Here is a 27,792-nt window from a genome sequence, read left to right on the forward strand (position 1 = left end):
CACTTCTTGGATTCATAGCCAATCTTCCCTTCCACTACTTTGTACATATTTTCATGCCTTGACTGTCTCTCCTCGTCCTCTCCTTCCAGGTGGAGTTGGATTTGAAGCGTCTACGAGACCCACTCCAGCTCCAGCTCCCAGTTCAGCAGCTCACCCCCACAAAAAATTGATGTGAAGAGTGACTCCCTCCTCTCTCTCAGCTCTCACAACATCCCCTTTCTCCTCTTTCCTTCTGCTGTCCAGCCCCCCATCTCCCTCTCCTTATTCCCGCAGCTATTTGCTCGGACTCCTCCTTCCCTGCCATTCTTCCCATACCCAGTTATCCCATCCCTTTCTTGACGACAGTGGGGGTTAGTTTTGGGGTTCTTCTTTTTTTTTTTTGGGATGGTTTTTTTTGCTTTTCCTTTTAATTTTCAGACCGAAATCTCCAGTTGGAATTGAAAGCAAAGCTGTTAGAAGATGGGGAAAAAAAGATGGTGAGAATACCCAGAACTGAACATTTCTCACAGCCGAATGATGGTGAGGATGATGAAAAAGGAAGATGATGATGATGATAGTCGATTTGAGCGCTGTGGATATGCCTCAAAGCTCGGAAGGACCCGCCTGCAGGTAAACGCAGAAGTGAGATGTGAAGCGCTGCGACTGTGGATACGCCAAGATAGAGAACACAAAGAAAGCCGACTTTGGTTTTGTGTGTGTGTGTGTGTGTGTGTGTGTGTGTGTGTGTGTGTGTGTGTGTGTGTGTGTGTGTGTGTGTGTGTGTGTGTGTGTGTGTGTGTGTGTGTGTGTGTGTGTGTGTGTGTGTGTGTGTGTGTGTGTAAGGGTCTATCGGGCTTCACTGGGACATTGACCCTGGCCATGCTGCACGTTGACACGGCAGTTTAACTCTGTTTCCTCTAGCAGTCAAACTGTCAACACACACACACACACACAAACACGCACACTCTCACACACTCCTACTCTCGGCTGGTGTTAGCTCCAGGGACAAGTTTACAAGGAAGCGCTGACGGCAGTCACCACTGAGGAAGACCTCGGTTTACTTGTGGCTGAACTCTGCTGCCTCTCCCTCTCTGAGCCACGCCTCCTCCAGATGACAGACAGCCATCTTTCTCTGTGTGACCTCCATCAGGAGCATATCTTCGCTTCCAGGATGCAGGAACGACAACATCTCATTTCCTCTTCCTGTTGACGTCCTGTAGCGGCCTGTCCTCCACGACTATGAGAGTACTACCAACAACATCACTGTGTGTTCTTTTATTCCAAAAAAAAAAAAAGGAAAAAAAATATTTTGGCACTTTTTATTTTCAAAGCCATAGTATATTTGTTATGAAAAACTATATAAATATATATGTATACAATCAAATAAACATGACCAGAGGCTAGTCTTTTTTCCAGTGGGGGGAGGAGCTCTCTTACAAACATTCGTTTTGCATCCGATGGAGATCTCCTGCCATGAAGGGCTCCTCTAACAGTACAACACAAAAACATTACCCAGTTATGCATTTACTTCCTCGTACTAACAGTTTCCTGTTTTAATCAAAACTGTACAATATACATTTCTGTAACTATATTCTGTTTAAATGTAAGGCTCCTGTGCATGGCCACCAGGAGGGAGTTATGCTAAAGCTGAATCAGGGTGAAAATGGCTTTAACAGAATCAGATTGTTTTTGAGCTTTACAAAGAAAAAAAAATCAATGTGGATAATGTCGTGCTTGGCCTCTATAATCAAATTGATGCAAAGGTTGCTGCGGAAACGGTTAGAGTAACGACAGGGTTAAAATGCTGACTTACCGTTGCCTCAGACAAACTCGCAGGCATGTTGTAGTTTAATATATCGGATGAACAGACATTTTTCCGCTTTTGTATTTGGAAAGTCCAGATAATACCAGGGACATGATTGGTGAAAGAAGGCTACATCTTTTGAAAACCGAGAAAAAATGTCTCTTCATCCTGATATAAAGCCAGAGTTTTCTCCTCCCACTGCTGCTATAATGCCCCTCTCCCCCCTGCTCCCCTCAAAGGCAAGGCAGGGTAGACTGCATGCTGTGGTATGCCCTCAGTAGAAATTTGTGAATGTGTAGGAGCATTATTGCAATTTTGTACTTAATTGGACACTTTTCTTTGCCGCATCTTGCAGAAGTCTCATCCACATCTGTCTAAAGTTGAACCCCTCTTTAAGTCGAAGGTTATAGAAGCCATATGTTAATATCCTTATTTGGTTTGAGATGGAAACCAAATCCAACTTTTTTATTTTATTTTTTTTAATTTTTTTTTTTTAAAAGCCTCACATTGTTTTCTGTTCAGGGTGAGGATTGGGGGCCCTCTCGCTGGCTTTTTTTTTTTTTCTCTTTCAAGTTCTCGTCAAGTCGTGTTAAGACTCTAAACTGCTGTAGATCACCTCTGCAGAGGGGAGGTGCAATGACTCAACATCTCTGCAGTGATCAAGATCCTCTTGTGCTTGTGTGTGAATACTAGGCCGAATCCTATTGAGGCGATTCTCATGTTTAACTGCAAATTTTATATTACAGTGCATGATTTTGGGTCAAATCATAAGTTATTCTTGCAGAATCCATGATAGGATTTGGTCTAACCTGGTCTAATGTGTATTTTTCTGAGGGAAATGGTGCCTTTTTGGACGTTAAACCATTTTAACTGGATGGACAATGTAGCAAATGGATAAATAGCAGCAATGAGATGGTATGGTCAGGGAAAGCTAAACAGAATCAGTCCAGCTTATGAAGGAGGATTCAGCGTGAATCTTTGGAAGTAGAAATCCATTTTGCTGTGTTGGAACATGAATGTTTGTTGAGTCTACATCTGAATGATCTGGGAGCAAAGAGCAGACCACCATATCCATGAATCCTTTGCTCCTAATTGCTGCTTGTCGATACCGGTAAAAATCAATTCCACCCTCATTCCATCTCTGTCCTTAGCTTTAAATTCATTTCTCCAGAGTAGGCCAACTTGCACACACACACACACACACACACACACACACACACACACACACACACACACACACAAACACACAAACACAGTGAGCATGTTGGAGATGTTTTGTGGAAGCCCCCCCCCCCCCCCCCCCCCCCCCCCCGCTGCTTCTACACAACACGTCTCTTCATCATCACCTTCTCCCCTTATCATCCCATCCACCATTTATTGCCTTTTTTTTCATGTTTATTTTTTAAAAACAAAATATATCAAATATAGGGAAACTATTCTAAAGAGGGTGTTGCATGGATGTATGTTTACATGGGAAATTATTTAAAAAAAAAAGTTAAAAGATGATTTATTCAAATAACTGCAAAGATAATTTAAGAACGTTGTTTGTAGAGATTCCTAGTTATAAAGGGCAGTGACAGGGCTGTATCGTTAGAATCTGCTCTGCCAAACGTGATTTCCATCCCAGCCAACCAACTGCTCAAACCCGAGCATCATCTTCACCATATCCTTGTCTTATTTCCATGAATCCTTTCCTAACTGTGCATCCATTCATTCCCCTAAAAAGGGGGAAAAAAGTCACCCTCCAGCACTGGTGCACCCATAATCAGAGGTTCCATGACCCCTGTTTAAAGGAAGACTCGCTCTTACAGCTTGTTTGGGAACAGTTCCAGTTCTTGTGTCTTTCCTGCCTTTTTCATCCCCCCTCAGTTCTCTTTTTTTGTTAAAGTTACATTGTTATTCTATGGTTTAAGCGTGTGTTAAGTTTTGATTCTTATTTGCGTGCATTTACCACAGGACATGTTTAAAACGCCTACCGGACATAGGATTGAATCGATCTTGTTCTTCATTTGGACCTCTTACTGTTTGGTTTTGTTTCTTTTTCCTCCATTGACATATGATGCTGTAATGTTGGCAAAAAAAAAAAATGTAAAATCCTGTATCATTTATGAAATATGTATAAAAGAGAAATGTAATTCAATTATCAATAAAATCCTTATCCAGTTTTTTGGAGCCGGTGGTCCTGTTAAAGTTTTTGTTTACTCTGGTGTCTGTTTACAAAGAGCTGCTTTTCAAGGCCTTGATGACATCCTCCGTCTCCCCTTGGCCTCCAGTTCTTCCTCTGCAGGACATCCTATGAGATAGACTTCTGAATCAACACATTATGTTTTTATGGTCTCTGGAAACTAAATACAAAATTGAAAATATAACCCAAATTAAAAAAAAAAAAACTGGCTGACAAAGCTAACTTGACATGGCAAATATGCCTAAAAGTTTGAGTATCCAAAGAGACAAAATGACGCATCAGCATAGTCATATTTGTCAATTCTAAAAATGAAGCTGCAAACAAAAAGAAAATAAAAGAACCAGATTGTGGTGCTTTTCACAGCAGTGATTAAAACAATGTCCCCATTGATTTAAACACATGCAAAACAAAGTTTTAAAGCTCAGGTACACGTCTACAGAATCCAAACCATAAAGCTGCGTTGGCATTGTGTGTGTCTTCTTTAACAGTAAATCCTGCACGTGCAAACTCTGCGGTCACCTTGATACCATCATTCAGAGGTGATTAATGTTCCTGCAGATCAGACCACTGCCTTTGTTTTCATATGCTTCAATTTAGGAAATCTAGGGAGAAAAGATGAGTGTTCAATTCTTATAAGCCGCACTTTATCTTAGCATGCTGCTTATTAAGGTGCGGGGAAGGAGGGAGGAGAATAGAGGGCTTGTCCATTTGAAACAATCGGAGGATGGTCCTGCCTCTGGATTTAGGGAGCAGACCGTCAGGAGGTCAAGGTGAGAAAGAGAACATGACAATATGACACAGATAAGAAGAGCCTATTAAAGACAGACAGGAAAGTTTAACTTCCATATACTGTAAGACCTGAGCTTGGATTATTCCTTTTCCAACTATGAGACTTTTAATGATTTCTTTGCTTATTGTCAAACTACTGCAGGACTCTTCTGCAGTTGCAGCCATAGGTGAGTGTATCATTCCTTGTTTATACTCTAAATGTGTTTTGTTTTTTTTTTCCTTTTTTTTTGGCACATGGATTTATTATTATTGTCCAGGTTTCAGCAATGCATTTATTCTTCCCAGTCTGTTTATTTGTGCTGCTCTTGTTAATCTGTGGAAAGAAGATGGGATCATTTTCTGCAATGCTGAATTTTTCAGCAGCTTGACCAAAACAAAAGTTTAAGGTGTGAAGCTGGTTTACGTAGTAAATCTACATCTTTGTCATCAGTTGTTAAGAGCTATAGGATTTTATAGTGGACTGATCTGCAATAAAGAATTATGTTATTTTGGCTGTGGCTTAGCAATTTCTTTTTCTATAAGCAGAGCATTAAAAGTTAAATTCAACTGAACACATAGAGTTGAGTTTGATCACAATGTATTAGATTTCCCTGTTATTATTCCTTCACAAAAAGTGAGCGCAATAAGAGGGTCCTCATCAGCACACATAAGAAGTCTAACATATCATTTGTCCTCATCAGCCAAATAAAGTTCTTCAGGCCCCATCTGGATGATTTAATGCTCCTATTAGCATATAACTACATAAGTCAGCTATAGCCTCTGCCCCTTCTGTGCTGCTGGAACTGGAGGACCGTGGGTCAGTCGTACATCTCCTGAAAAGGTTGTTAATGCTGTCGGAGAGCCTGAGTTATATGGATTCTTCCCTCTGTTTTTATTGCAGCTGCATTGTGACTAGCTGGACTGTCTAGCAGAAGATGGAGAGAGCAAATTATGCTTGTGGTTTACCGGCACAAGTTAGGTTCACCCACCATACATAAATATTTTATTGTTAGCTTCTAGGAACTAAAATTTGGAGTGTGTGTACCTTACACAGCAGGTCTGAAAAAAAGAATGCACTGTAATTCTGTAAAATCTGGCTAGCTTTGGCTAGTCATTCTTTTCATACAGGACACCACAAAATGTAAACAAGATGTTTTATGTTGTACAACTGAAGGAATGGAGAGCAAGGAAGGCTGATTATAATGTTGTGTTCTGCTCCATTAAAGTATTTGGAGCAGGTTGTCTGCTTTATGATTGTGGTTACTGTTCTGATCAGCATAGTGCTGTTTCTCCATCCCTTCTAGATACTCATTAACACTCACATTGGCCGGGCCCTTGTGTCGTCTCCTTTTGTTTTATGTTAGCCTCTTAATTACACTGATGAAAAGGCCTGAAGAGGGGAGACTGTTTACTCTTCCTGTTCAGTTGTTTTCCTGATTCTGCACAACTGGCTGTAGAGAAAAGAGTTGCCACTGACAGAATTTATTGGCTAAATGGCCCTTTGTGCAAAGCTTGTACTTCAATTACACCCAACACAGTATTACTATTTATTTCAATGATACAAATGCTTTCTCCTTGGTAACAGATTTGTGAGCAGCAGAAACTAGAAAGTGTGAACTGTGTATTGTTTGCCTGTGGATATTCAAACCTTTACTAAAGTAATTTTTAAATGTACACCAATACAAAAGGGTTACATCACAAAACACAGTGCATCAGGTTTCTGAGACGTCTTTCCTCATTTACCTGAGATAGAGATAAATTGAATTTCACTTGCAGCTCTTAATGCTCACAGCACTGGAAAATTACCACTAAAAACCTGTAACAGGGTAATCTGTGAGCAGATTTTATTAGAACTACCCAAAAATGAAAAACACTAGTGATGAAGTTTCTGCTTCTCTGAGAGGAAGATGAGGGCCCTGCATCAAAATTCTTAGGCATGACTCGGAAACATGGACCTGCATTATGTTAGCGTATGACTGCTGAAATTTTGGAGGCTAATGTCCAGAAATCTAAATTAATACAGAAGGGAAAAAAAACAAAACAAATAAAACTCAAGATTTAAAAAATGTTTTTTTAACCAGTACAAGCACACCATAATTAAAGTACAATAAAGTCATACTTTGTTCAGTAATATTAGACAGTAATACAATACTAATAATAATAATAATAATAATAATAATGATAACAATGATGATGATGACAAAACAATCATCTAATTATTACAGGAAACGTAAAGTTTAGCAGTAATAACATGAATTTTCCATATGATGTTATATAATTGTTCAACTTATGAAGAAATAATTTGAAACAGCTTTGCCCACATGTAATGTCTAATAACCTTGTAAGGATATTTAGCAATTTTTTAATTCTTATTCAGAGGCAAGATATCTGATTCCTGTCTTTCATTGAATGCAAAATCAATAGAGTACCATAACAGAACTCAGCACTGTAAAACAAGCTGGTCAATATGAGTAAAGCCTTGCCAACATAAGCAGTAGTTCTTAATGATAACCTCAAATAAAACACAAATAAGCAAAAAAGGAATTTGGTCAACAGGCAAGTCTGAGGTTTGAATTTAAGGGGACTAAGAAAACAATTTCGACTCATCTATTATCTACCAGCTCTTCATTATGTTTTCTCAGCTTTCCTATTTATGATGCAGCGCTTTGACAGCCTGCAGTGTCATATTGTGCCAAAACGAAGGATCAGACAACTGTTATTAGTCAGCATAGTTTTCAGTACTTGCCATTATTAACTCTGAGGCTAGGCAGACCTACTGATTGTGCTCATACATTAATGATATGCTTTAATGGTCAAGGAGGGTAATTTGCAACCAGATTTTTTCTTGTTAGTTTCAAGTTGTAAAGTCTTAAAAGAGGCACACCCTGCAGAAAAGGAAGGGGGGGTCGAAAGATTCATTTTGTCTGCTAAAACTGGCTGCCATTAGTGGAAGTTTAAACGCATGGCTGAAACAAAACTGTGACATAAATACAGTAATTAAAGTACAAATAAAAATCTTATAAATATTTCTAGTCATACAGCATTTCAGTCTATGTTTATCTTCTTGCACTGCCATTGTGACATGAATCCTTCCTCCCAGAGTCAAGTCATATGTATGATATTTCTTGCTTATCCCTTCAATAATTATTGGCAAATAAGTACTGTTATGTCTCTTCCTTACAACACAGCTCTGGATCCGTGCTCTGCCTACATCAGTCTGAATGAACCCTGGAGAAACACAGACTTCCACATCAATCAGTCATCTGGTGTTCCCCTGTGCGACAGCCACATTTCTGGGGAATGGTACCGCTTCACTGGCATGGCTGGGGATGCCATGCCTACCTTCTGCATCCCTGAAAATCACTGTAGCACACACGCCCCAATTTGGCTCAACGGCAACCACCCTCAGCTCCATGAAGGCATCATCACTCTCCCTGCATGTTCCAGCTTCAATAACAACTGCTGCCAGTGGAACACCAGTGTGGATGTGAAGGCCTGTCCTGGGGGATACTTTGTATACCGTCTGCCCAGACCCTCCGTTTGCTTCCATGTTTACTGTGGCCGTGAGTGACCGTGTCATATACCCGATTTTCTTAAAGAACAAATTATTTCTGTCTGATTTTTTTTTTTTTTTTGTGTGTGTGTGTGTGTGTGTGTGTGTGTGTGTGTGTGTGTGTGGCACAGATTTCTATGATATCTGTGATGAGATTGATTGCACAGGTCCCAGTTGTCCAGAGGCTGACTGTCGCTGTGCGCCTGGAACTATCCTTGGACTAGATGGACAAACATGCCTGGGTGAGACAGACAGACAGCAAGGAAAGAGGAGAATTTAAGTTATGCAAGACCCAAAGATAAAAACTTTGAAGATAGATAGAATAAATATTTTGAAGAAAATATAAAGAGGAAAGAAGAAAAAGGAAATCATATTAATAAAAAATCTGATATGTTTTCTGCATTTTAAGACATTTAATTTTAATTTAATTTTAATAGAATAAATGGCTGAAATATTAAGCAATAATAACTTTCATTGTAGAAAAAAATGTACACATTTTTTGTTATCTTTTTTTAAAAAAATTTTTATCTTGCAGTACAGTTGACTTCATTCACATTCAGATTATAATTTAACTAAAATGTATGTTGACATACAGAACACACAAAGCATCCGTATGAAAAAGGGAAAGAAGTGTGAGTGCCTTGAATGATCAACTTTCTATCCATCCGTCCGTCCGTCCGTCTGTCTGTCTATCTATCTATCTATCTATCTATCTCCTATCCATCTATCTATATCCTATCCTACTCTACTCTACTCTACTCTACCCTACTATTTTACTATCTTCAACCTTCTCCTGCACGCTTACTTTTGTCCTCACTCAGGTTCCATCCATCATTATTCCTTTACCAACCTTGTCAGTGTTATAAACTTCATTTTAAAGTCCTTTCAAATCAATTTATCATATTCTTCCCTGAAAAATAAAATAAATAGCTTGGATGTGATAAACTCCACCCATCTGGAACTCTGTAGATTAAAACAAGGCTCTCTTATGATGATCTCCTGTAAGATGTGCTGTGTCATGTGTTCAGATATAAATGAATGTGATAAGGGCAATGGCGGCTGTGCAGAGGTGTGTGTGAACACCAAAGGCTCCAGGCGCTGTGAGTGTGGGCAGGGCCGTGTGCTGGACAAGGATGGACACAACTGTAAAGGTATATGATTTATCAAAAGAAGATAAAACCATGGACATACTGTATCTGATATTCTAAGTACTTTGTTTCTTCCTCCTTCAGCGACTGCAGGCTGTCACGTCAATAATGGAGGCTGCAGCCATGGTTGCTCCTCACTGATGGACTCCTATCAGTGCCACTGTCCCAGAGGGCTGGAGTTGGGAGAGGATAATCGTACATGCCAAGGTGTGCATGTGTGTTATGAGAAGATACAGTCACATGAATAAAAAAAAAAAATTTTATGGAGAAGTGTTATATTTCAGTAGATTCAAATTTTCTGGTCCTTACCAAGTTTTAAAATTAGGTTCATGCAGCTGAACAGACATATTACACCATGTCAGGATTTGTTTTACAAACATAAGTACATCCTTATTGCATCCAATCAAATGCACTTGTTAAATTGCTATAACTATATGCATATGAACTTGAAGACAGAACTTGCGTATGACTAAATATGATATAGTATTTTCTTGGACTGGTGCATATAGCTGTGTGTTCAGACAATGTCAAGGAGCCAAGACATCAGTAATGATCATAAACAAAATACTCAGCAAACATTTCAGGAGAATACTTCTTTGCAAATTCAACCAAAGCCCAGACTAAGTAATGTTAAAAGAAAAGCAATACAGACACAAGTAAAGTTCAAAAGCTACATGTCTGAGTTTACAACCCTCAGTTAGCGTGATAAATAGTAGCATTCATGACAGAACAAATGGAAAACGATTTAACCAGTATGACTTTTTTTTGTTAGGGTTGGCAGCTGAAAGCCTGATATTGGACAGAAGAACATGGCAGCAGTAGCATCATAACAAACTACATGTCTTCTCAAACAATGTTCTTTGGAAAGATGAGATCACAGTGGAGATGTCTGGCCGATATTTACAGGGATGATTTGAGAAAATTAAACAGTTTGAATATCTCATACCATCTGTTAACCAGCATAGTGAAAGGGTAGGGATTTGGGCTTGGATTACCACTGCTATCTGTATATACTCTGTATAATAAAGTATTCTGGAGTCAAATGTAAAGCCATCTGTCTGACAGCTAAAAGCTGGCTGAAATCAGGTAAAGCAACAGGACAATGATCCCAAGCACAACGGCAAATCTGTAACAGATGGCTGAAGAAAATGTTGTATCTTCACACTGTTTTGTGATTCATGCTATTTTATGAGATTTAACAGAAATGGTTTTTTTTTTTTTTTTTTATTCCTGTCCTTTTAGTGCCAGTCCAGTGTGATTCTAGTTTTATTACGGTGTCAGTTCCTAAAGACCTTGTAGGAGGACTGGAGCTTTTTCTGTCCAACTCGTCTTGTCGAGGTGTTTCCAATGGCACACACATCAACCTCAGCTTCAGCCTCAAGACCTGTGGGACAGTGGTGGAGGTCAGAGACTTCGTTTTCTGTTTTTCTTTCTTTTTTTTTTTTTTTAATGAATGTGTCCTTGTTGTTTAAGCTACTAAAAAAATTGTGATTCATTAGAAGAGCTACACACTTGTTGTCATGTATTCAATGAATAATCTTTTTTTTTTCCTGGGCATCCGACATCATGTCTGTCCATTTAAGTGAAGTAACTATTTACTCCCAGGTGACAGATGACAAGATTGTAGGGACCAATCTAGTGACAGGCCTACCAAGGAGCAACCCAGGCAGCAGCAGGGACCTGATTGTCCGGACTAGCAAGTTGCTGCTCCCAGTTACCTGCGAGTTCCCCAGGGAGTACCACGTGTCAGATGGATACCAGGCGAGTCTTCTGAGCTCGGCCCTGAAGCTGGCAGGTCACAGCGAGGGAGTCTTTCAGTTTAACCTGGAGCTGTTCAAGAACGCCGAGTTCTTAGAGCCGTACCGCGCCCCACCCCAGCTGCATCTGCATGAGTCTCTGTTTTTTGGTGTGGAGCCAAAGGAGAGAGTAGAGGGCCTCTCTGCCCTGGTGGAGAGCTGCTTTGCAACACCAGGGCCCAAAGCTGACCAGGCCCTCAAGTATTACCTTATCAGAGATGGGTGAGTAACTGAGTGTTAATGTCACATCTGGGGCTACATTTACACAATGTGTTAAACTTAAGTCGAACGTTTACGTTTCTGTTTGGCTACCTTGTATTTACAGAGGCTATATTCTAATAAACTGCACCTAGTTGATGTATGTTTGTGCAGCTTAAGGTAGGAAGTGGGTCTTCTACCAAATAGCTGTCTATTACACAGAAAGAAGTGTTTTTCAAAGAAAGGCTGCACTGGATACACATTTTTAAAATATTAAAGAGTGATGCAAGAGAATAGCAATTGCCATTTGTGTTTTTGGTTTTTACATTAAGTTTCTCACACACATCAATAGCTGGGCAGATAAGTTTGATTTGAACAGTTGGTTGATTTTGAATAACTATTTCGTATTGATATTATTTGTAATTTCACATGTAGTGCTGAGACCCCTGACAATAAATGCATAGATGAAACTCCATTGATGTTTTCTCTATTTGGATGAATCTGATGTTCTCAAGCACACTCTGAATTCTGTTTGTCCTTTTAATTCTGTCTAGTTAATACTAAAATGTGTTGGGACTGCAGTTTTATGATAAATGCTAAACACATCAGACCCAGGCCTTTTCATAAAATCCTCGACAGTTATATGACAGGAAATCTTCACTCTTTTAGAGAAATGTCAAATAAAAAATGCCACTGGCTTCAAAATTTAATGGAGAGAAAACATGAATGCTTGGAGTATAAAAACTGAAAGAGTATTATTATTTATGAAAGATTTTGAGCTCAACATCTATCTAGTGCGAGAACTGCAGATCTGTAACAGGTTAAGATAAAAATGGCATGGTTTTTTTTTTGTTTTGTCTCACCTTCCACACAGATGCGTCTCTGATGAAACAGTGACACAATATTCATCAAAAGACCAGCTCTCCAAGCACTACCAGGTTCCTGTCTTCAAGTTCATTGGCAAGGACAATCAAGTGAGTAAAAGCAGCATGCTGGGAGCCAGCTGGCAGATTTGGTGCACTATGCTATAAGCACAGACGCTATATGCTATATGCACAACATCCTTTGTACTATGATGGCATTTTACTGTTTTGATATCTCAAAACAATCCTGTGTTTTGTGGTTACAGCAAGTTTTCCTCCACTGCCAGGTGTTGGTATGTGGGGCAGGAGATACCCGCTGTGCACAGCATTGCCGGGGACGTGCCCGAAGGGAGGTTCAGATGGGTGAATCTCAGGATCAGCGCACACTGAGCACAGGCCCTATCTATATTGTGCCCTAGAGACGATGTTAATAGAAAACCACCATGACAACATGTCACCAGGTGTATGCCAACATCACAAAAATCACACTTAAATATGAGTTAACCTTTTGAATTTATTTTGTTTGTAAAACACCAAAAAGACATAGAGGCATAGATGGAAAGAAGTCCATTGCACTGTCCCTTTAAAGTTCAACACACATGTACAAGTACAGTATACACACTCTGTTTATCCTTGTTCCAGTTTTATTCATACTTCTGCTGAAGACTTTGCTAAGTTTTTCTATCATTGCCACTTTGCCTCGCTGCAGAATTTACTGACATTAAGGTGATTGACATTTCTATTAGAAAGCATTTGAAAGTGACCACAGTCCATTTCTAACAACTATAGCATGAAGGATGTTTTTTTAGGTCACACTTTGGGGCTTCTCTCGGGCTTGATTACAGCTTAGAGACTTGCTGGATTTATTAAAGTGGTTTATATTTCACACCATCACTGACTTGGAAAATAGAAGTGGAAGTGCCTCAGATGTATTTTGACTCATTTGCTGAGTGTAATCGATAGCTGGGGAGCATGTCACACATTACAGTGTGGCAGGGAAGAGATACCATTACACTAGCAAGGAAATTATGTGCACGATTCATCACTTTGACAATTAATTTAGAGGTAGTCATTTCAGTTAAACTGCAATTAGTCATGCATTTATTCATATAAAGTAACAAATAATTGGTTAATAACTTACATCACACATCAATGTATGCTGTGATGAGCATTACATTTACATGACGCTGAATAGGCTTTTGAGCTGGTGAAGTTCTTTTCTTCCTTTTTATCTGGAGGAAATTAATCCAACAACAATATCCTTCCCATCTTCTTATCAGGCTCTTTGTTTGGAGTCATCAAGTAATTTATGATAATGGAGTCATAGAGGCCTAAATTTGGCCTAAAATGAGGAGTATGGAGAGTTAAATATTCATGAGCAATTAATTTAGATTCTGAAACTTTTATTCAGACACGCAATGTCTGTAAGACTTTATATTAATAAATCCCTGCAAATCAGCTTGCATTTATGTCTTATTAAAACCTGGTCCGTGAATCTTGCGAGGGCTCTTATGAGCTGCCTCTTCTTTGACAAAACGGCTATTAATGCACAATGAAGTATATGGAAATATCCATGACTTTTAAATTATCTGTTAAACTACAGAGGAGCTGTCCATTGTGTTGAGTGTCACAGTTCATCTTTCTCCTCTCCCTCGCAGACACATGCTGCCCTCTGGCTGTTCATGTAAGGCCTACAACCAAGAGTCCACACTGTGTTGTAGAGAGCATCTGCCATTGATTCACAGGCTGAGACAGAGAAACAGAGAAAGAGGAAAAAAAGACTAGTTTTTTAAAATAAATTACAAATATGCATCATGCTTCTGGTGCTGGTTAAAAGCAGATCAACACTGACGAAAGAAAAAAAACAAGATACTCACCTTGTACCTTAGACACAAAGCCAAGGCTCCTCTTCAGGTCAGAGCAGATCCCATGCAGACATGAGCGAAATCTGGCATCGCAGTCGTACTTATTAATGCCACAAGTGTCATAGCACACATCAAGCTGGTTACAGCACTTTGTCATTGCAGGGATTCCCACGTCAAGCTGCCAAAAGATTGAACTATGTTGCATTAGTACAGTTTACTGATAAAATGTATCGCATAAACAGCATTGCTCTGGGCTGTTGGTGCTATGAATAGGACACCTACAGCAGCATTCACCTGGAATCCCATCAGTGAGGAACTGCAGCCGTTGGGCTCTTGGAGCTGGTAACCAGGACGAGGTTGTGGAACTTCTCCTATGAGAACAGAGTATTTCCATTTGACAAAGTTCACAAGCTACAATAGTGTTGTCATGTACCTTCAGTAAGAACGTCTACTATGTATCTTTTCTGTTTGTGTATTGTTTCACAGATAAGATATAACTTCTGTTTGAGAAATTCTGTATCAATTACATAACTGAGGTGACATTTACCTCCCAGACTGATAAACAAGCGCATTTAACTTTCATTAACGGCAGCCTGAGCCAAAACATGCTAATTTAGATCCAACACTGTGTGGATGTTAACAGAAAGCAGACAATTTGATTCAATCTAAAGGTCTGATGAGCAAATACATTATTTCTTATGATTAAACAGCACGATAAGGAGAGCATTCATAATTTAGAAATTTTTCGTGTGACTGCTACAGAATTTTATTTCACTAAAAACAGTTTGGCAATTTATGAAACTATCTAAGACACAATAGAAATACCATTAAGTGAACATTTGGTACAATAAAAAAGTACAAGATTAATCCTTACCATATCTGCAGCGGTACTGGCACACACCATTTCGTCCCCCAACCAGCTCCACCAGAGAGTCAAAGTATCCGTGCATAGCCTGAAAACTATTTCTAATTGAGTTGAGACTCCAGCTGTCATCATCTTCTTGCAGTTGTGGTTTGCTGGGAGACTTCTGGGTCTGGACTGGTCTGATTTCATTGGCCTCCACCTCTAATGGAGGTTGATGCTGGATAACAGCTTCCTTAGTATGAGCTTCAGTAGCACGAGAGTTGTCAAGAGGCTTATCACTGTTTGACTCTGGCTCTTTGGCTGTTGCATCATCTGCAGGCTGGTCATCTCCCTTATTATCCAATACAAGTATTTTAGCTAATAGTTTGTTACCAAAAAGAGAATTATCTGCAGATGAATCACCTACTTGTGCATCTGCTGATTCCACAATAGGAGCTCCTGTTTCCGTGTCTTTAGTATGGTAGTAGCCTAAAGTGGCACACATGCCCAAGGACACACAGAGCAGGAGAAAGGTCACAGTCCGGAGCAACATGATGATGAACTGGCGACAATCCAAGCAGAAGTTTTTTTCCGTAAAATGAGAGGTCGTTAACAGGAAGGGAAGAGCTTAGACAGTGAGGGACAAAAACACACTGCACTTACTGACCGTCAGCCAGAGCAGAGACTTTGACCTGTGATTAGATTCTAGCATACAACAAGGCACTCTGCCCTATCAGAGGTAAAGGTCACACCAAAATCAATCCATAGAAAAGTCTGTAGAAGTCAGCAAATCCTCTCATTCTTTGTAAATTTTGATAGTAATTTGCAATGAGTGCTTGATCACAGTTTTGTGTCACAAAGCTATAATTGGATTTTATGTGACTCAATTCACATGGAAGCTGAGCTTGGAGGAAAACCCTCTTCAGATTTCTTTTAAAGCTCCCTGGCCGCCTCCACTATGACCTTTCTCAAGACTTCACAAACCTCAAACTATTTTTGCTGTTTTTGATAAAGGTCACAGACTGACACCTCAGTGCTGAATAAAAAAAAGAGACAAGCATAGCATTTTCTTTTCTTTTAAAAAGGGGGAGTGTAACCACAGAACAGTGTCTGTCCAAGTGCCCTTTTAAGGGTAAAAATTGAACAAATGATTAAAAATAAATGGAAATAAACATAAAAAAAAATCCCAAAATTAAAACCAGTAAAGGATTTTGTTTACGAGTGCAGACCTCTGGAATTACAGAGCACATAGTGAATTTTTCTTGCACGCCTCTGCTGCCATCTTGTGTTTACAGAGAAATGTGCCACCTTTTCTTCAAAAATCGGCCCTTTTCATAATTTTTTATCAAACAGGAGATGAATAACAGATGTGAATTATCTCTTACATTCTTCAGTTATCTTGCCATGGGTGAGCCACTCTGTATATATAAATCTCTCGTGTTCAAGATAACTTACATCTAGAAAAAAAACAGAAAAATGTGGAAACAACAATACTCAACATGATTTTTGTCTTCTTCTTTTTGAGGTAGAAGTTCTTTTATTGAGAAAGTTGAGCTGAGTTTCCTTATGCCACTAATGCAACATGTGAGACATCAACTTCACTCCTGAAGCGCTGGATATCTTTGCAGCACTTTACACAAGTACTCAATCTACTTGCACAGTACCAGTTAAAAGTTTGGGCACATCTATAACAACTTGAAATAATTACATCCATACAAACTTTTATTTAAATCTGTCCCAGTTGTGATCTCTATTAGTAATCTAGATTACTAAATTTAGGAAGAAAATATATGTTTTTTGTTCTTACACTGATGTCACAGAATCATGAATTAATATTTTAGCTTGACAGTACGTAACGTAAAAAAATATAATTTCTTTGTAAGACTGGACACTTCTTCATCCACTAATAAGTACAGCAGTATATGGTTTATTATAGTAACTCTACCTAATCTGAATACGTTTTATCAAAATGTTTCTGAAGTATTGCATCACTAACCTGACAGCAAAATATAGATTGGTAATAGAATAACATTCACAACTGAATATCATGGTATAATGATTTATTCTCTGATTTAAGCAATTATAATAAATTGTTTTCATTTATATTATTGTTTCCTGCTTAACAGAAGCTGTTTAGTCTACTGTTAAATTAAAGCTTTAAAGAAGCCTGTATATAAACTATTTAAATCAGTATTAAATGTGATGAATTGGGAACAAACATTTTTATTACAGTGATAACGCATCACTGTGTTGTTCTTGTCCATGCTACATGCATCATTTATGTTGGCAATGTAGGCCTAGTAAAGTAGCCGATTTGAAATCCTCTGAAAACCATTAATTCATTCATTCATTTTCCTAACTGCTTAATCCAATTCAGGGTCGCGGGGAAGCTGGAGCCTATCCCACCAGTCTTAGGACGAAAGGCAGGGTACACCCTGGACAGCTCGCCAGTCCATCGCAGGGCCACAGAGAGACAAACAACCACTCACGCTCACACTCACACCTAGGGGCAATTTAGAGTAACCAACCAACCTAACATGCATGTCTTTGGACAGTGGGAGGAAGCCGGAGTATCCGGAGAGAACCCACGCATACACGGGGAGAACATGCAAACTCCACACAGAAAGGCCACTGACGAAACCTTGCCCCAGCCAAGGATCAAACCAGCGACCTTCTTGCTGTGAGGCCACAGTTAACCACTGTGCCACCATGCAGGCCCTCCTCTGAAAACCAACAACTGCAATAAGATCTTTGTGGAATTTGTCATTACCAAGGGAGAAATTATTTCTAGAATTTGTAATAGAATCTGACAGGATATGTTCAGACTTGCTGTCCATTTAATCCTAAAGAAGATGGTGGATGTAGCTGGAAAAATACAACAATAAATGTTGAATTAATTATGCGAGATAATGGTTTTAAATGCGGAAAATAAGAATTTTGGATGGCAATTGGTGAAAGACAAGTTATCAATGTGTTATTAATTTAAGACATTCCGTATGTAACAAAGATTATGGTCCTTATCATTTAAAAAAACTCAGCAGCACTAACATGTATACTTAGTGTTTCTTGCTTGGCATTTAAAATTAAGGAACTACACAAAGAATAAGGTAATTACGTATTTACAAATAACTAGGAGCCTGTTACATTTAAAACTATCAAAAATGTTTGCTGCATCATAAGGATACAGTGTGACTTTGAAATCTCCATCTGGTTCTTTGGTTTAATGCTGAAGATTGCTATTCATCCTCTGTTTGGAGATTTGTTTATTTCAGCCCACAGCATCCTATAGTGAACACACAGGAGAATGCATAAAAGTAAGGAAATGATCGCAGATAAGGGAGGTATCACAAACAATGTCATATACCTTCTTGCTGCCTTGCTTGCCTTCTCTCTGTCCAGGACTACATTGATGTTTTTCTTTAGATCCTAAAAGAAGACTTGCATAAAAAAATGAATACCTCTATCCAATAGCAGGATATCCATCTGAAATCTGTCATCCTTTCAAAATACAAAAATCATAGCAATAAAAAGGTTTAACTTCCTTGCCTTGTTAATGGTCCTTAGACGATCATTTGAGGCAACCAGGTTTATTACCTCAGTCTGGAAGCACAGAAAAGATAAACGAAACAAATTGGCAAAGATACCTTTGTATGCATTTAAAGCCAGCAAACCTGCTGTAACACTAAACAGATGCTTAGGATGATGTAAACTTTAATCTGCACTCTTCATAAATTTATGGAAGAGAGCAGAGTGGCATTTAATCTTTCAGAACCTTCAGGTCTTTGATATGTCTTTCTGTGGCAGCAGTTGTAACAGAAGACATCAGCTTTTCATTTATCTCCTCCTCTAAGTCTTGGATCTCCTTCCACACATTCAGCACTTGAAGCCTCCTGATTTGGACGATACTGGTGTGGTTGATGGCTGCCCCATTATCCTGGAGCTTGGACAGAGATGCATCTGTTCGCACACACACACACACAAATGACAAGCGTAAATGCAACACAGTGAGTAATGAAGGATCTGGGCTTGTACATTTAGAAGCCTGCGGGCATTAAAAGGGACACCCTTGACATCCAAAACCATTACAAAACTTGCTTTATGTTGGACAGTAAAATAAAGCTGGTAGTTTTTCCACTGTGTACACTCCAGAGTTAGCATGCGTGGTGCAACTTAGCCTGCAGGACCATATACGGCACCACATATGCTCATAAGTGGCTTGCTCAAAAATAAACAAGAAATGTGGTGCTGAGATTTACTCTTCATGTCACCGTCCTCTAGGCCCATAATGGCTGGAATGTTCTGTAACTCATGTTGGACTCTGGGGGTTAAAAGAAAACAAAAACACTTAAGCCACTGAGTGAACAACATTTTATTTTTTACATAAATAGTTTTTAACTGATAAATAATTGTGGTACCGTTTATTCTCCTCTAGAGCTTTCCTGGCCTCTTTCTCCAGCTCGCATATCTCTTTTTCAGCATCAACCAGCTTCATTTCCCTCACTTTGTCGGTATCTTTGACTGAAACATTCAGCAACTGAAATATAAGTGAGAGCATCGACAAGAGAAAAAGATTAAGACTTGAGTTGCATACCAAAAATATGAACAGAACTTGAGAAAAATTCTTGTTCTATGACCATAACTAACATCATCTTTGCATGCGCAGATTACACTTTAAGCTTTGTGAGAAAGGGTGGATATATTTGGCCCTTTTGACATGATCCTGATTTCAGTTTTTAATAGAAATGTTGCCTAAAACCACTATCTGAAGAAACATTAGACTCTGTGACATGTTTTATGTTGACCTTTTCTACTGCATCTGAACCATATGTCGAGCTGTGCTACATGAAATGACTTAAGAATCATTTCACAGTAACAATATAACCACAGCAAGCACGAAACAATTTAGTTATGTTTGCTGTTATTCAACTCATGAAAATCAATATCTTTGACATGAACATACACATAAAAGCAACATTTCATGCTTTTCTTATCAATATCTGCACAAATTTAAATACATTATTAAAACTGCTTCACCATGTGTTGTGAGAAGTGGGAACCCATCAAATGGTTGATGTATAAATCATAATCTGTCTGAAAAGGGAAAAAAGCAAATAGCATTTAATTCCATGTATTATATTAATTTGTTTTTTGCAGACAACAGAACATTTTCAGTAAAATAGTAAATAAAAAATGTCACATATTAGAGGGGGATCACTGAAACATTGCAATACCTTCAGTTCCAGCTGAAAAAAAATACTATTTTTTAAAGTCACTGCAATAATATAGCAATGCTAAGATCCTAGAAATATGTTTCTATAAAGGATCATCTAAAGTTCTAATGGAAGTAACTTTTGCTACAAAAAATAGATTTTAGATACAAACTGTCAGAACAAATAAATAGTAGTTAGTTTCACTAAAATTCAGTTAATCAAAATGCACAAACATAATCTGTGCAATGTAACAGTTTTACTGACAGCCTGATCAACGCTATTATGTGAAAAAGAGAAGCTTGCATGACACGATACATTTCTTGTGAATAAGCAGTGACAGAACTGGTGCCCTCTGAAGCCCTGCTCCTTGACGCACATCGACCAGGTTCCGCCGGCTGCTCTACTTGTGCTTGCTACACCGGGGACTCACTCTCTCGGCTCTAACACATCTGACGGCACATGCTAAAAATGTGCAAGTGGGTACAGAAGAAATGGAAAAACCTTGATTTCCCTCAGGATGCGTCCAAATACTGGCAAACCTTCACATACATCATCAAAGACGTCACTGAACACCGCAAGGCGGTCTCTGCTGGGCCAGCTCTGAGCTGACAACTTCTTCAACTCCTTGTGTATGACAAGAACACACACACATACACACATGACATTAGCAAGTTAAAATGTGTGTCACAGCATTGCCGGCCTTTATGCAGGCAACTATAAAACTGAATCCTAATAGTAAAGGTTTGGGTGATCAGTTCACCTTTTGTAGTTTCCTCTCATGCATTTCAACAAAATTTCCTTCAGCCCAGATGTCCTGCTTGGCTGTGACTTGCCTGTCACACCATTGTTTTATCTCTAGCTGGTCTTCATTCTGCAGACCTTCCTGTTTGGAGTGGTTTGAGGAAAATTGATGATCTCTCTTTGGGTCAGATGAAGAGATAGATTCCTTCTGTGAACAAGCTTTTGACTGGTCCAAGAAAGAGTTTGAAGAACAAATTATCTTAGTTGCTCTTGTATCTTCCCTTCTGCTTGCATGTGATGAATAATCTTTGGCTTGATCTGCCCTCAAGACCCCAGACTCTACAAGAGCAATGCCAGAGGTGTCCTCAGAAGGAAGCTGTTCCATTGCTTTCTTCTTTACACAGGTTAGTGCCTTTGTCTGTCTTTAGTGTAACTGAATTAGGAGTTTCTTCTTGGCAATGAGATACCCTCCAGAAAAACCGATTTGGCTAACTCTGGTTTACCAAAGCTTGAAGAATAGATCACGATATCAGCTCTCTGAGCAGCTCCAGCAGCAGTCTCTGATCGTTTCTCACAAAGCAGCGATTGTTCTCTTTAAAGTAGCTAGAAAACATAATATAATGTCAGCTGAAAGAGATAAAAGTGAGGATAGCTGATGCACTGATGTTAATTTAAGAACAACACACTTCACATTTATACGGGACCTCCGTGTCACCATAAAATATAGTCAGATGAAAAACTGACGAATCTCTTTACATTAATAGTTTCAGTGCTTGAAATTTTCCGACTGAGCAAAAAACTTTCAGTTGGAACACTTCCTTTTGACACAAACCTTAAGAGCTGAACAAAACCATGACAAAAATCAGTGCTTAATATTCATTTTTATTTAGAATGATGTACGATAGCCAACACCGCAAGATTTTCAATTATATTACGTGACGACTTAAAGTGTTTCTGATTACTTTCATTAACTTTATGTTGATGTTGGAAATAATTGAAGTATCAGTAAGCTGAAACAAAAACCTCACCTGTTTGTGAAGCAGTTTCATAGTCATCCAAAACCAAACTTTCTTCTGGTCCCAGTGTGTTCAACTTTGTTGTCATGGAGACGGAGTGCGTAGTACTGAAGTTGCGTTCAGTGTCTCGTTAATAACTACACCCAGGAGCATTCAAGTGCTAAACTTTTATTTGGAAATGTGACAAACATTTGATACGTAGCTGCACACTGTTTACCATAAAGAATAGGTTTATTTCTTGTAGGCCTACATTATACGCAGTTGGTAAATTCGTATTTATAAGAGGAAAAATATTACAATGTAGCCTAAAGCATATTGCCTGATAAGTCCCAGATGAAGAGTCACAGCACTTCTCAATCCATGGTTAAATACAACTTTTGACTATTCAGGTCCGCTATTTATTGCTAAAAGTATTTTTTTTAAAAAAAATAATTTGTGTGCTTTAGATTCATGCGTGACATTTTTCTTTTCTCTTTTTTTTTTTTTTTTTTTAATTTATTTATTTTTTTTTTACAGGTGCATGTATGTCATTAAGGTTACGTTCATTTGTGCTAATGTGTAGGCCATGCCGAAGTTTTAGCTACCAAATTATATTCTATGAGAAATAAACGTGTTTTAATACTCTATTGTATATAGTATTTGTGTTTAAGAATAGTAATATATTATAGAAAGTCTTTAACATCCCATCTGTTGAATACATTGTCATGTTGCCGTGACCCCCCTCCCGTCCCCCCCCCCCCCCCCCCCAAAAAGCTAACTTATTCAACAAACTTTAGCTTATTGTTTTTAAGAACCATTAACTTAAAAAAAGAAAGAAAGAAGGAAAGATACAAATAGATAAATAAACAGAGTAAAAATGCAGTATCCATTTTTTTCTTTTAAATAAAGGAAATCTTCTGACCCAAGCTGTCCTTTGACATCCCAAATCCTAGATGAAAATAATTGGGATTTTATAGACCATGAGCCTTTTGAATTTAATCACGTGCAAGAACCAATATGAGTTGACTGTTTTCACTGTAAGTCATGTGTAATCCACAACTTGAAGCACATTGAAGCATTGCATTGAAAAAGATTTCCTTTATTTTCACTGTTTTCTTACTTTGTGACATGTATGTGTTTCCTGCAGACTGTCTCAAATCAATAATTACCATACAAATTGTGTAAACTTTGGTTACAGGGGAAATGTGATTACCACAGAGCTCTGCAAATGCTTTGATTAAACTATTATCTTAATTTGTTATTTGCAACAACTGGAAACTTTTGTGTGCAAGACAGAAATTCTTCAGGGTATAAAGTGAGAAATGGAGGGAGAGAGAAAACATGGGGAAAAAACAGCTCCAGGGCTCGAGTGACCAGAATAGGGAAGCAACCAGATGGCAAATCTGTACATGAAGTATCAAGTTAAGCTCCACTGAAATAAGTTGTGTCAAATAACTAAGTTTGTAAAATGCATATGAATGATTCATAAAGTTCTAAAAAAGTTACAAATATGAATATATAATTTCTTGAATTAAACTTTATATTTAAGAATTAAAAATGGGAATCATTTATGACTTGAAGGAAAAAGATTCTATCATGGAAAAGCATTTTTTCTTAGCACAATGAGAAACAACATAAAAAAAACTTGATTAAATAAAAATATATTCCACTACCTGGCACAACCCCTCTCACCCTCCACCCCTTTTTGTATATGTGTTTGTTTGTGTAAGTGAATGTGTTGTCAGGTGTTGAAGGGTGGGCAAGTAGGCTTTTCAGATTAGGTGGGGATTAAGATGGGTCTACTCCCAATTACTTTGTATTCTACATGGCAAATTTTAAAATAATTATTGATGTGTCCCCAAATCCAAAAACAATTTTAAAAAAAACAAAAAAACAAAAACTGTTGAGAAATAAAAATAGAATTCCAAACAAAGTGCATAAATTACCTGTTTGAAACTTTCATTTTATCTAGATTATTCCATCAGTTGTTTAAAAATGGATAAATATTAAAGCATAGAAAATGATAATAAAGAATTAAGGATTCTTATTGTTAAACTAAAGGAATTCTTTACAGTAATCTATATTCAGACAATAATAAAACACACATTGGCACTGCTAGAGGTGCTGCTGGCATGTGTTCCAACAGCATATTATTACCAAATAAAAATGTTAAATTCAGTAATGTCTGCAGCCATTGGGAGGGCATATATTTACTGTTGGCCTATTTGTCTATCTATTGAAAAGACAGAGAGAGAGAAATATCTTTGTTTGACAAATTAGTAAAAATTTCAGAATTTTACATCAAATTTGACAAATAGACAAAATTACTGTGAATGCAATAAAAAAGCTTGCTATGAATACAACAGTATACACAAAGAGATAGAAAATAGAAAAAAAAACCCAAAGTGCACAATGAAAGGTTGAGTATAGACACATTCTTTTTATATAGATATATTTAATAAAAGTCATTTGGGCTACGGCTCTTACATTTACAGTTGAGACATTCCTCAGTTATTCTGGGTAACAGTAACATGTCTAGACTGTTTAATTTATCTTAATGTTTACTTTGTACAAAACAAAAAGGCCAACATTATTTTTCTTTGTATAAAAAAATATAAGTTAATTTAAATTTAACTCTAATTAAGAAAATAACAATAGTAATAATAGCAATAATAATAATAATGATAAAGACCATAAGCTAAACATAGTGCAGACAATGGGATTTAACTGGTGCTGAAAAGCAGAAGGGACAGTGCAGTGACTTTACCATGATGTAAGGTGGGGTTGGAGTAAGTAAAAGAGAAAAAGCTGTGTTTCTCTGTCTCTCTCTCTCTCTCTCATGCACACACACACACACACACACACACACACACACACACACGCATTTACATACACACATTCAGTCAGAAAAAGTGCACGACCGCCAATCCATTTAGCACCATCAGAGCATACATCTCAGTCTGTACAAACTAAATCCCAGATTGTACACACTACACTCCTATTACCATATATGGAAAGTTATATATAAACTCCAGGTAAGGTGCATACTAATTGTTGCTCTTGGTTGAAGCGATTCAGAAAAGTAAGAGCACATGGAGGAAATGTATGGTGCACTAACCCACATACTACTGCAGAGAACTCTGCAGTCAACAAAATATTCATTAAAATGTACATTCACAACACTTGGGGGCACAGTACCAACCAGCCATACAACAGCAACAATAGAAAAAGACAAGCGGAAATGTCAGTCTTGGTGGGATGTTGTCTGTTGGAATGACAGATTTAGACATAAAGATTTGTCTTTTGGAAGATCTTAGAAATTCATTTGAAAGAGTCCAAATGTATCCTCTTGTATGAAAAAGGAGCATATAAGGAGGATGTTTTATGTCCTTGGACGGGTCCTGGCTATGAGGGAACCTTCAGTTGCAAGCAGGCAAAAAGTCAAACAACACTCTTGAGTTGCAATCCCAGAGATGGACATACTTGGCAGGTCTGAGAATTTAGGAGGATAAGAAGGTGTGTGATACTTCAGTGTCGTCACAAAGAAGAGGCTAACTTCTCTTGTCATCATCTTCTATATATATTGTTGAATCAAACTATCTATTATGTGATAGTGGTATGAAAAGATGAGAAGAGAACTTAAATGGTACAGTCTTGGCTGAAGAAAACTGATTTGGGGCCAAATTTAGTTAATCAGAGTGCAGCAGGTTTTTAAATGCTTAAGGGCTGAAGGGTTGCAGGGTCCACCAGAAACTTCACAACATGGTGACTCTTGTGACTCTATTCACAAGCATGACCTAACTTCTCTCATCATAGCTGGTCCATGTTTCAATGGGATTTCTGCACTCTCCACATGGAATAGGCTGTATGGATTTATTCAAGTACTGCAAAAGATTTTTGCTCAAATAATAATAATAATAATAATAATAATAATAATATTAAACATTCTAATGTCCACCTTCTTAATAAGGTATCATTACAACAAAAATCTGTTCTACACATTCCTTCTGTCTCTGGAAATACCTTGCTGAAGTAGTACGCATACAATAAACTTACCACAGAAGGCTAACAGTACCATTTCGAAAGAGCCTGACAGGAACTAGCAAGATTTCACATATCCTAGCCTTTGAAAGGTCCAGAGTAAGGCCTCAGCAAATACAAGACCATAAAGAAATCAGCTCAAAGAGCGAAAAATCATAAGATAACATAAAACAGCTCAAACAAAAGTGAAAAGAAAGAAGTCCATTCTACCAAATTAATTCCCAAGCTGAAAGCACGCAGGGTGATGGGCTGAAGTCCCTCCCCACCGATTATCTGTCAGTCTCTGGGATCGGTGAAACCGTCAGTGTTGACACCTCCGTCACCCAATGAGGTAACTGTGTGTGTGTGTGTGTGTGTGTGTGTGTTTTTTTTAAAGTCAAGTCACTTTTAGCTAATCCAACTCCTGCTGACACAGGATGCGGGTCGCCCTCCCCACCCCGATCAAGATTCCAAGTCCGTGGCAGGATTCAGGTTGTATTCCTTTGGTGGGCCAGCAACCGCTTTGGTAGTCAATTATCCACCTTGACAGGGCCTGAATCACAAGGCCGGATGGGTACGATGTCCTCCACCTCTCCTTGCGCTATCTGCTCCCAATGGCCTAGGTTGTCCCTGCAAACACAAAGCTCCTGGATCAGATTTAGTCTCAGAAAATTTTACTAATCATGACAAACACATGGATTACAACCTGAAATAAAGAGAAAAAACCATATCGGCCCACAGACTGCTTTATTAGAACAAGAGGTTTTATAACAGAAAAATACTTTATATATAATCGTTTGTTGTGGTTTAATATTAAACATAAATATATTAGAACACTAATTCATAAACAACTACCATTATACTTAGATTAGTTCATTATAATCCAGACAATTAGCTGTCAAAATCAAAATTTCCACACAGTATTAAACAAAAAACATATTATTTAAAATGCAGTTTCTTAAAAATCTGTTCTCAGGACAGCAACAGCTATATGTGCGTCATTACAACCATGTGCAATTCATTAATCATACCAAGTCATGGTCCCATTGGTTCTTGTCATGAGTATCCTCTTCTCAGCTGTGCTTTAATCTAGCTTGACATACGAATGCAAAAATCGCTGCCCTTTGCTACTAGTCTTTTCAATTAGCCAGCCTGATGCAGTTTACACGTCTTTGGTGGATCCCACAACGAGCTGCAGGGCTCCACAGGGTCTAGGCCCGCTGCCCACCCAGAGCCCGGTGCTGACGTACAGCTGAGGCTTAAATATTACACTCTTCACTTTGTTTGCATTCCCCGCAGATCAAGGACACATTTTATAAAGCAGCATAAGGGCGGGCAAATGTGCAATACGATCCTGTTTGAAAACCAGAAATAACAACCGTAAATACATTCCTTCTACACTTATCAAATGCAAAAGCAGCAAATGCCAGACACATCGATGCACCATGTTTAAGGGAAAGATCAATTTTCTGTTGGTGCTCTGAATCATGTACATATACATATATGTATGTATGTATGTATGTATGTATGTATGTATGTATATATATTAGTTATATTAGGTTCTTATGAGGTTCTTTTATACATACTGATATTTGCTTATGACGTTTTTCAAAATAATCTTTGAATGGACAACAATTATAATTTGCAATACGATTATTAATATACAATAAAATAAGAGCTCTGAATTACTTACTTGCAGGCTTTTAAAAGAGGACTGGATGGAGGGAAAAGCTCTGCTAGTGTCGTGTAACATGGAATTGCAACAGAGTTGTAGAATCCCACCTTCAGAAAGAAAAAGTTTTTTAAGACCTGAGATTTTTTTG

General features: G+C 38.2%; 5 protein-coding genes across 10 annotated transcripts in view; 2 read left to right on the forward strand and 3 right to left on the reverse strand.

Moving 5' to 3' along the window:
- Positions 1-3,067, forward strand: part of mcu (mitochondrial calcium uniporter) — a 61,684-nt gene extending 58,617 nt beyond the window's left edge. The window contains exon 9 of the mRNA XM_079249302.1: positions 90-3,067. Within this exon, the coding sequence (XP_079105428.1) occupies positions 90-170 (81 nt within the window). The 3' untranslated portion in view covers positions 171-3,067. The remainder of the gene's footprint in view (positions 1-89) is intronic.
- A 1,765-nt stretch (positions 3,068-4,832) lies between these two features.
- oit3 (oncoprotein induced transcript 3) lies at positions 4,833-12,713 on the forward strand (the record flags this gene model as incomplete). Its single annotated transcript, XM_079249220.1, has 9 exons — positions 4,833-4,924; positions 7,925-8,299; positions 8,421-8,531; positions 9,318-9,440; positions 9,522-9,644; positions 10,680-10,840; positions 11,043-11,455; positions 12,306-12,405; positions 12,561-12,713. Exons 1-9 carry the CDS (start codon positions 4,855-4,857, stop codon positions 12,711-12,713), a joined length of 1,629 nt encoding a protein of 542 aa, XP_079105346.1. The 5' UTR covers positions 4,833-4,854.
- A 1,208-nt stretch (positions 12,714-13,921) lies between these two features.
- pla2g12b (phospholipase A2, group XIIB) lies at positions 13,922-15,508 on the reverse strand (the record flags this gene model as incomplete). The annotated part of the gene is made up of 4 exons (XM_079248762.1): positions 13,922-14,040; positions 14,172-14,337; positions 14,454-14,530; positions 15,034-15,508. 4 exons carry the CDS (start codon positions 15,506-15,508, stop codon positions 13,922-13,924), a joined length of 837 nt encoding a protein of 278 aa, XP_079104888.1.
- Positions 15,509-18,760: 3,252 nt separating this feature from the next.
- On the reverse strand, positions 18,761-22,537 carry LOC306762320 (uncharacterized protein C6orf118-like; the record flags this gene model as incomplete). The annotated part of the gene is made up of 7 exons (XM_079248763.1): positions 18,761-18,960; positions 19,260-19,321; positions 19,419-19,537; positions 20,038-20,094; positions 20,715-20,837; positions 20,974-21,132; positions 22,511-22,537. The coding sequence occupies 7 exons, from the start codon at positions 22,535-22,537 to the stop codon at positions 18,761-18,763; spliced, it is 747 nt and encodes a 248-aa protein (XP_079104889.1).
- Positions 22,538-24,069: 1,532 nt separating this feature from the next.
- pde10a (phosphodiesterase 10A) overlaps positions 24,070-27,792 on the reverse strand; it is a gene marked incomplete at its 5' end in the record, with an annotated part of 68,795 nt that continues 65,072 nt past the window's right edge. For 4 of the 6 annotated variants that reach the window (XM_079248484.1, XM_079248485.1, XM_079248487.1 and 1 more), the window contains 2 exons: positions 24,070-26,599; positions 27,663-27,751. In XM_079248484.1, the coding sequence (XP_079104610.1) occupies positions 26,500-26,599; positions 27,663-27,751 (189 nt within the window). In that variant the 3' untranslated portion in view covers positions 24,070-26,499. Of the gene's footprint in view, positions 27,324-27,662; positions 27,752-27,792 lie in introns of all 6 variants that reach the window. The other 2 variants (XR_013771489.1, XM_079248488.1) reach the window with 2 other exon arrangements.

Source organism: Telmatherina bonti (genome assembly GCF_933228915.1).
Source record: "Telmatherina bonti genome assembly, chromosome: 11".
In the NCBI taxonomy this organism is placed as follows: domain Eukaryota; kingdom Metazoa; phylum Chordata; class Actinopteri; order Atheriniformes; family Telmatherinidae; genus Telmatherina; species Telmatherina bonti.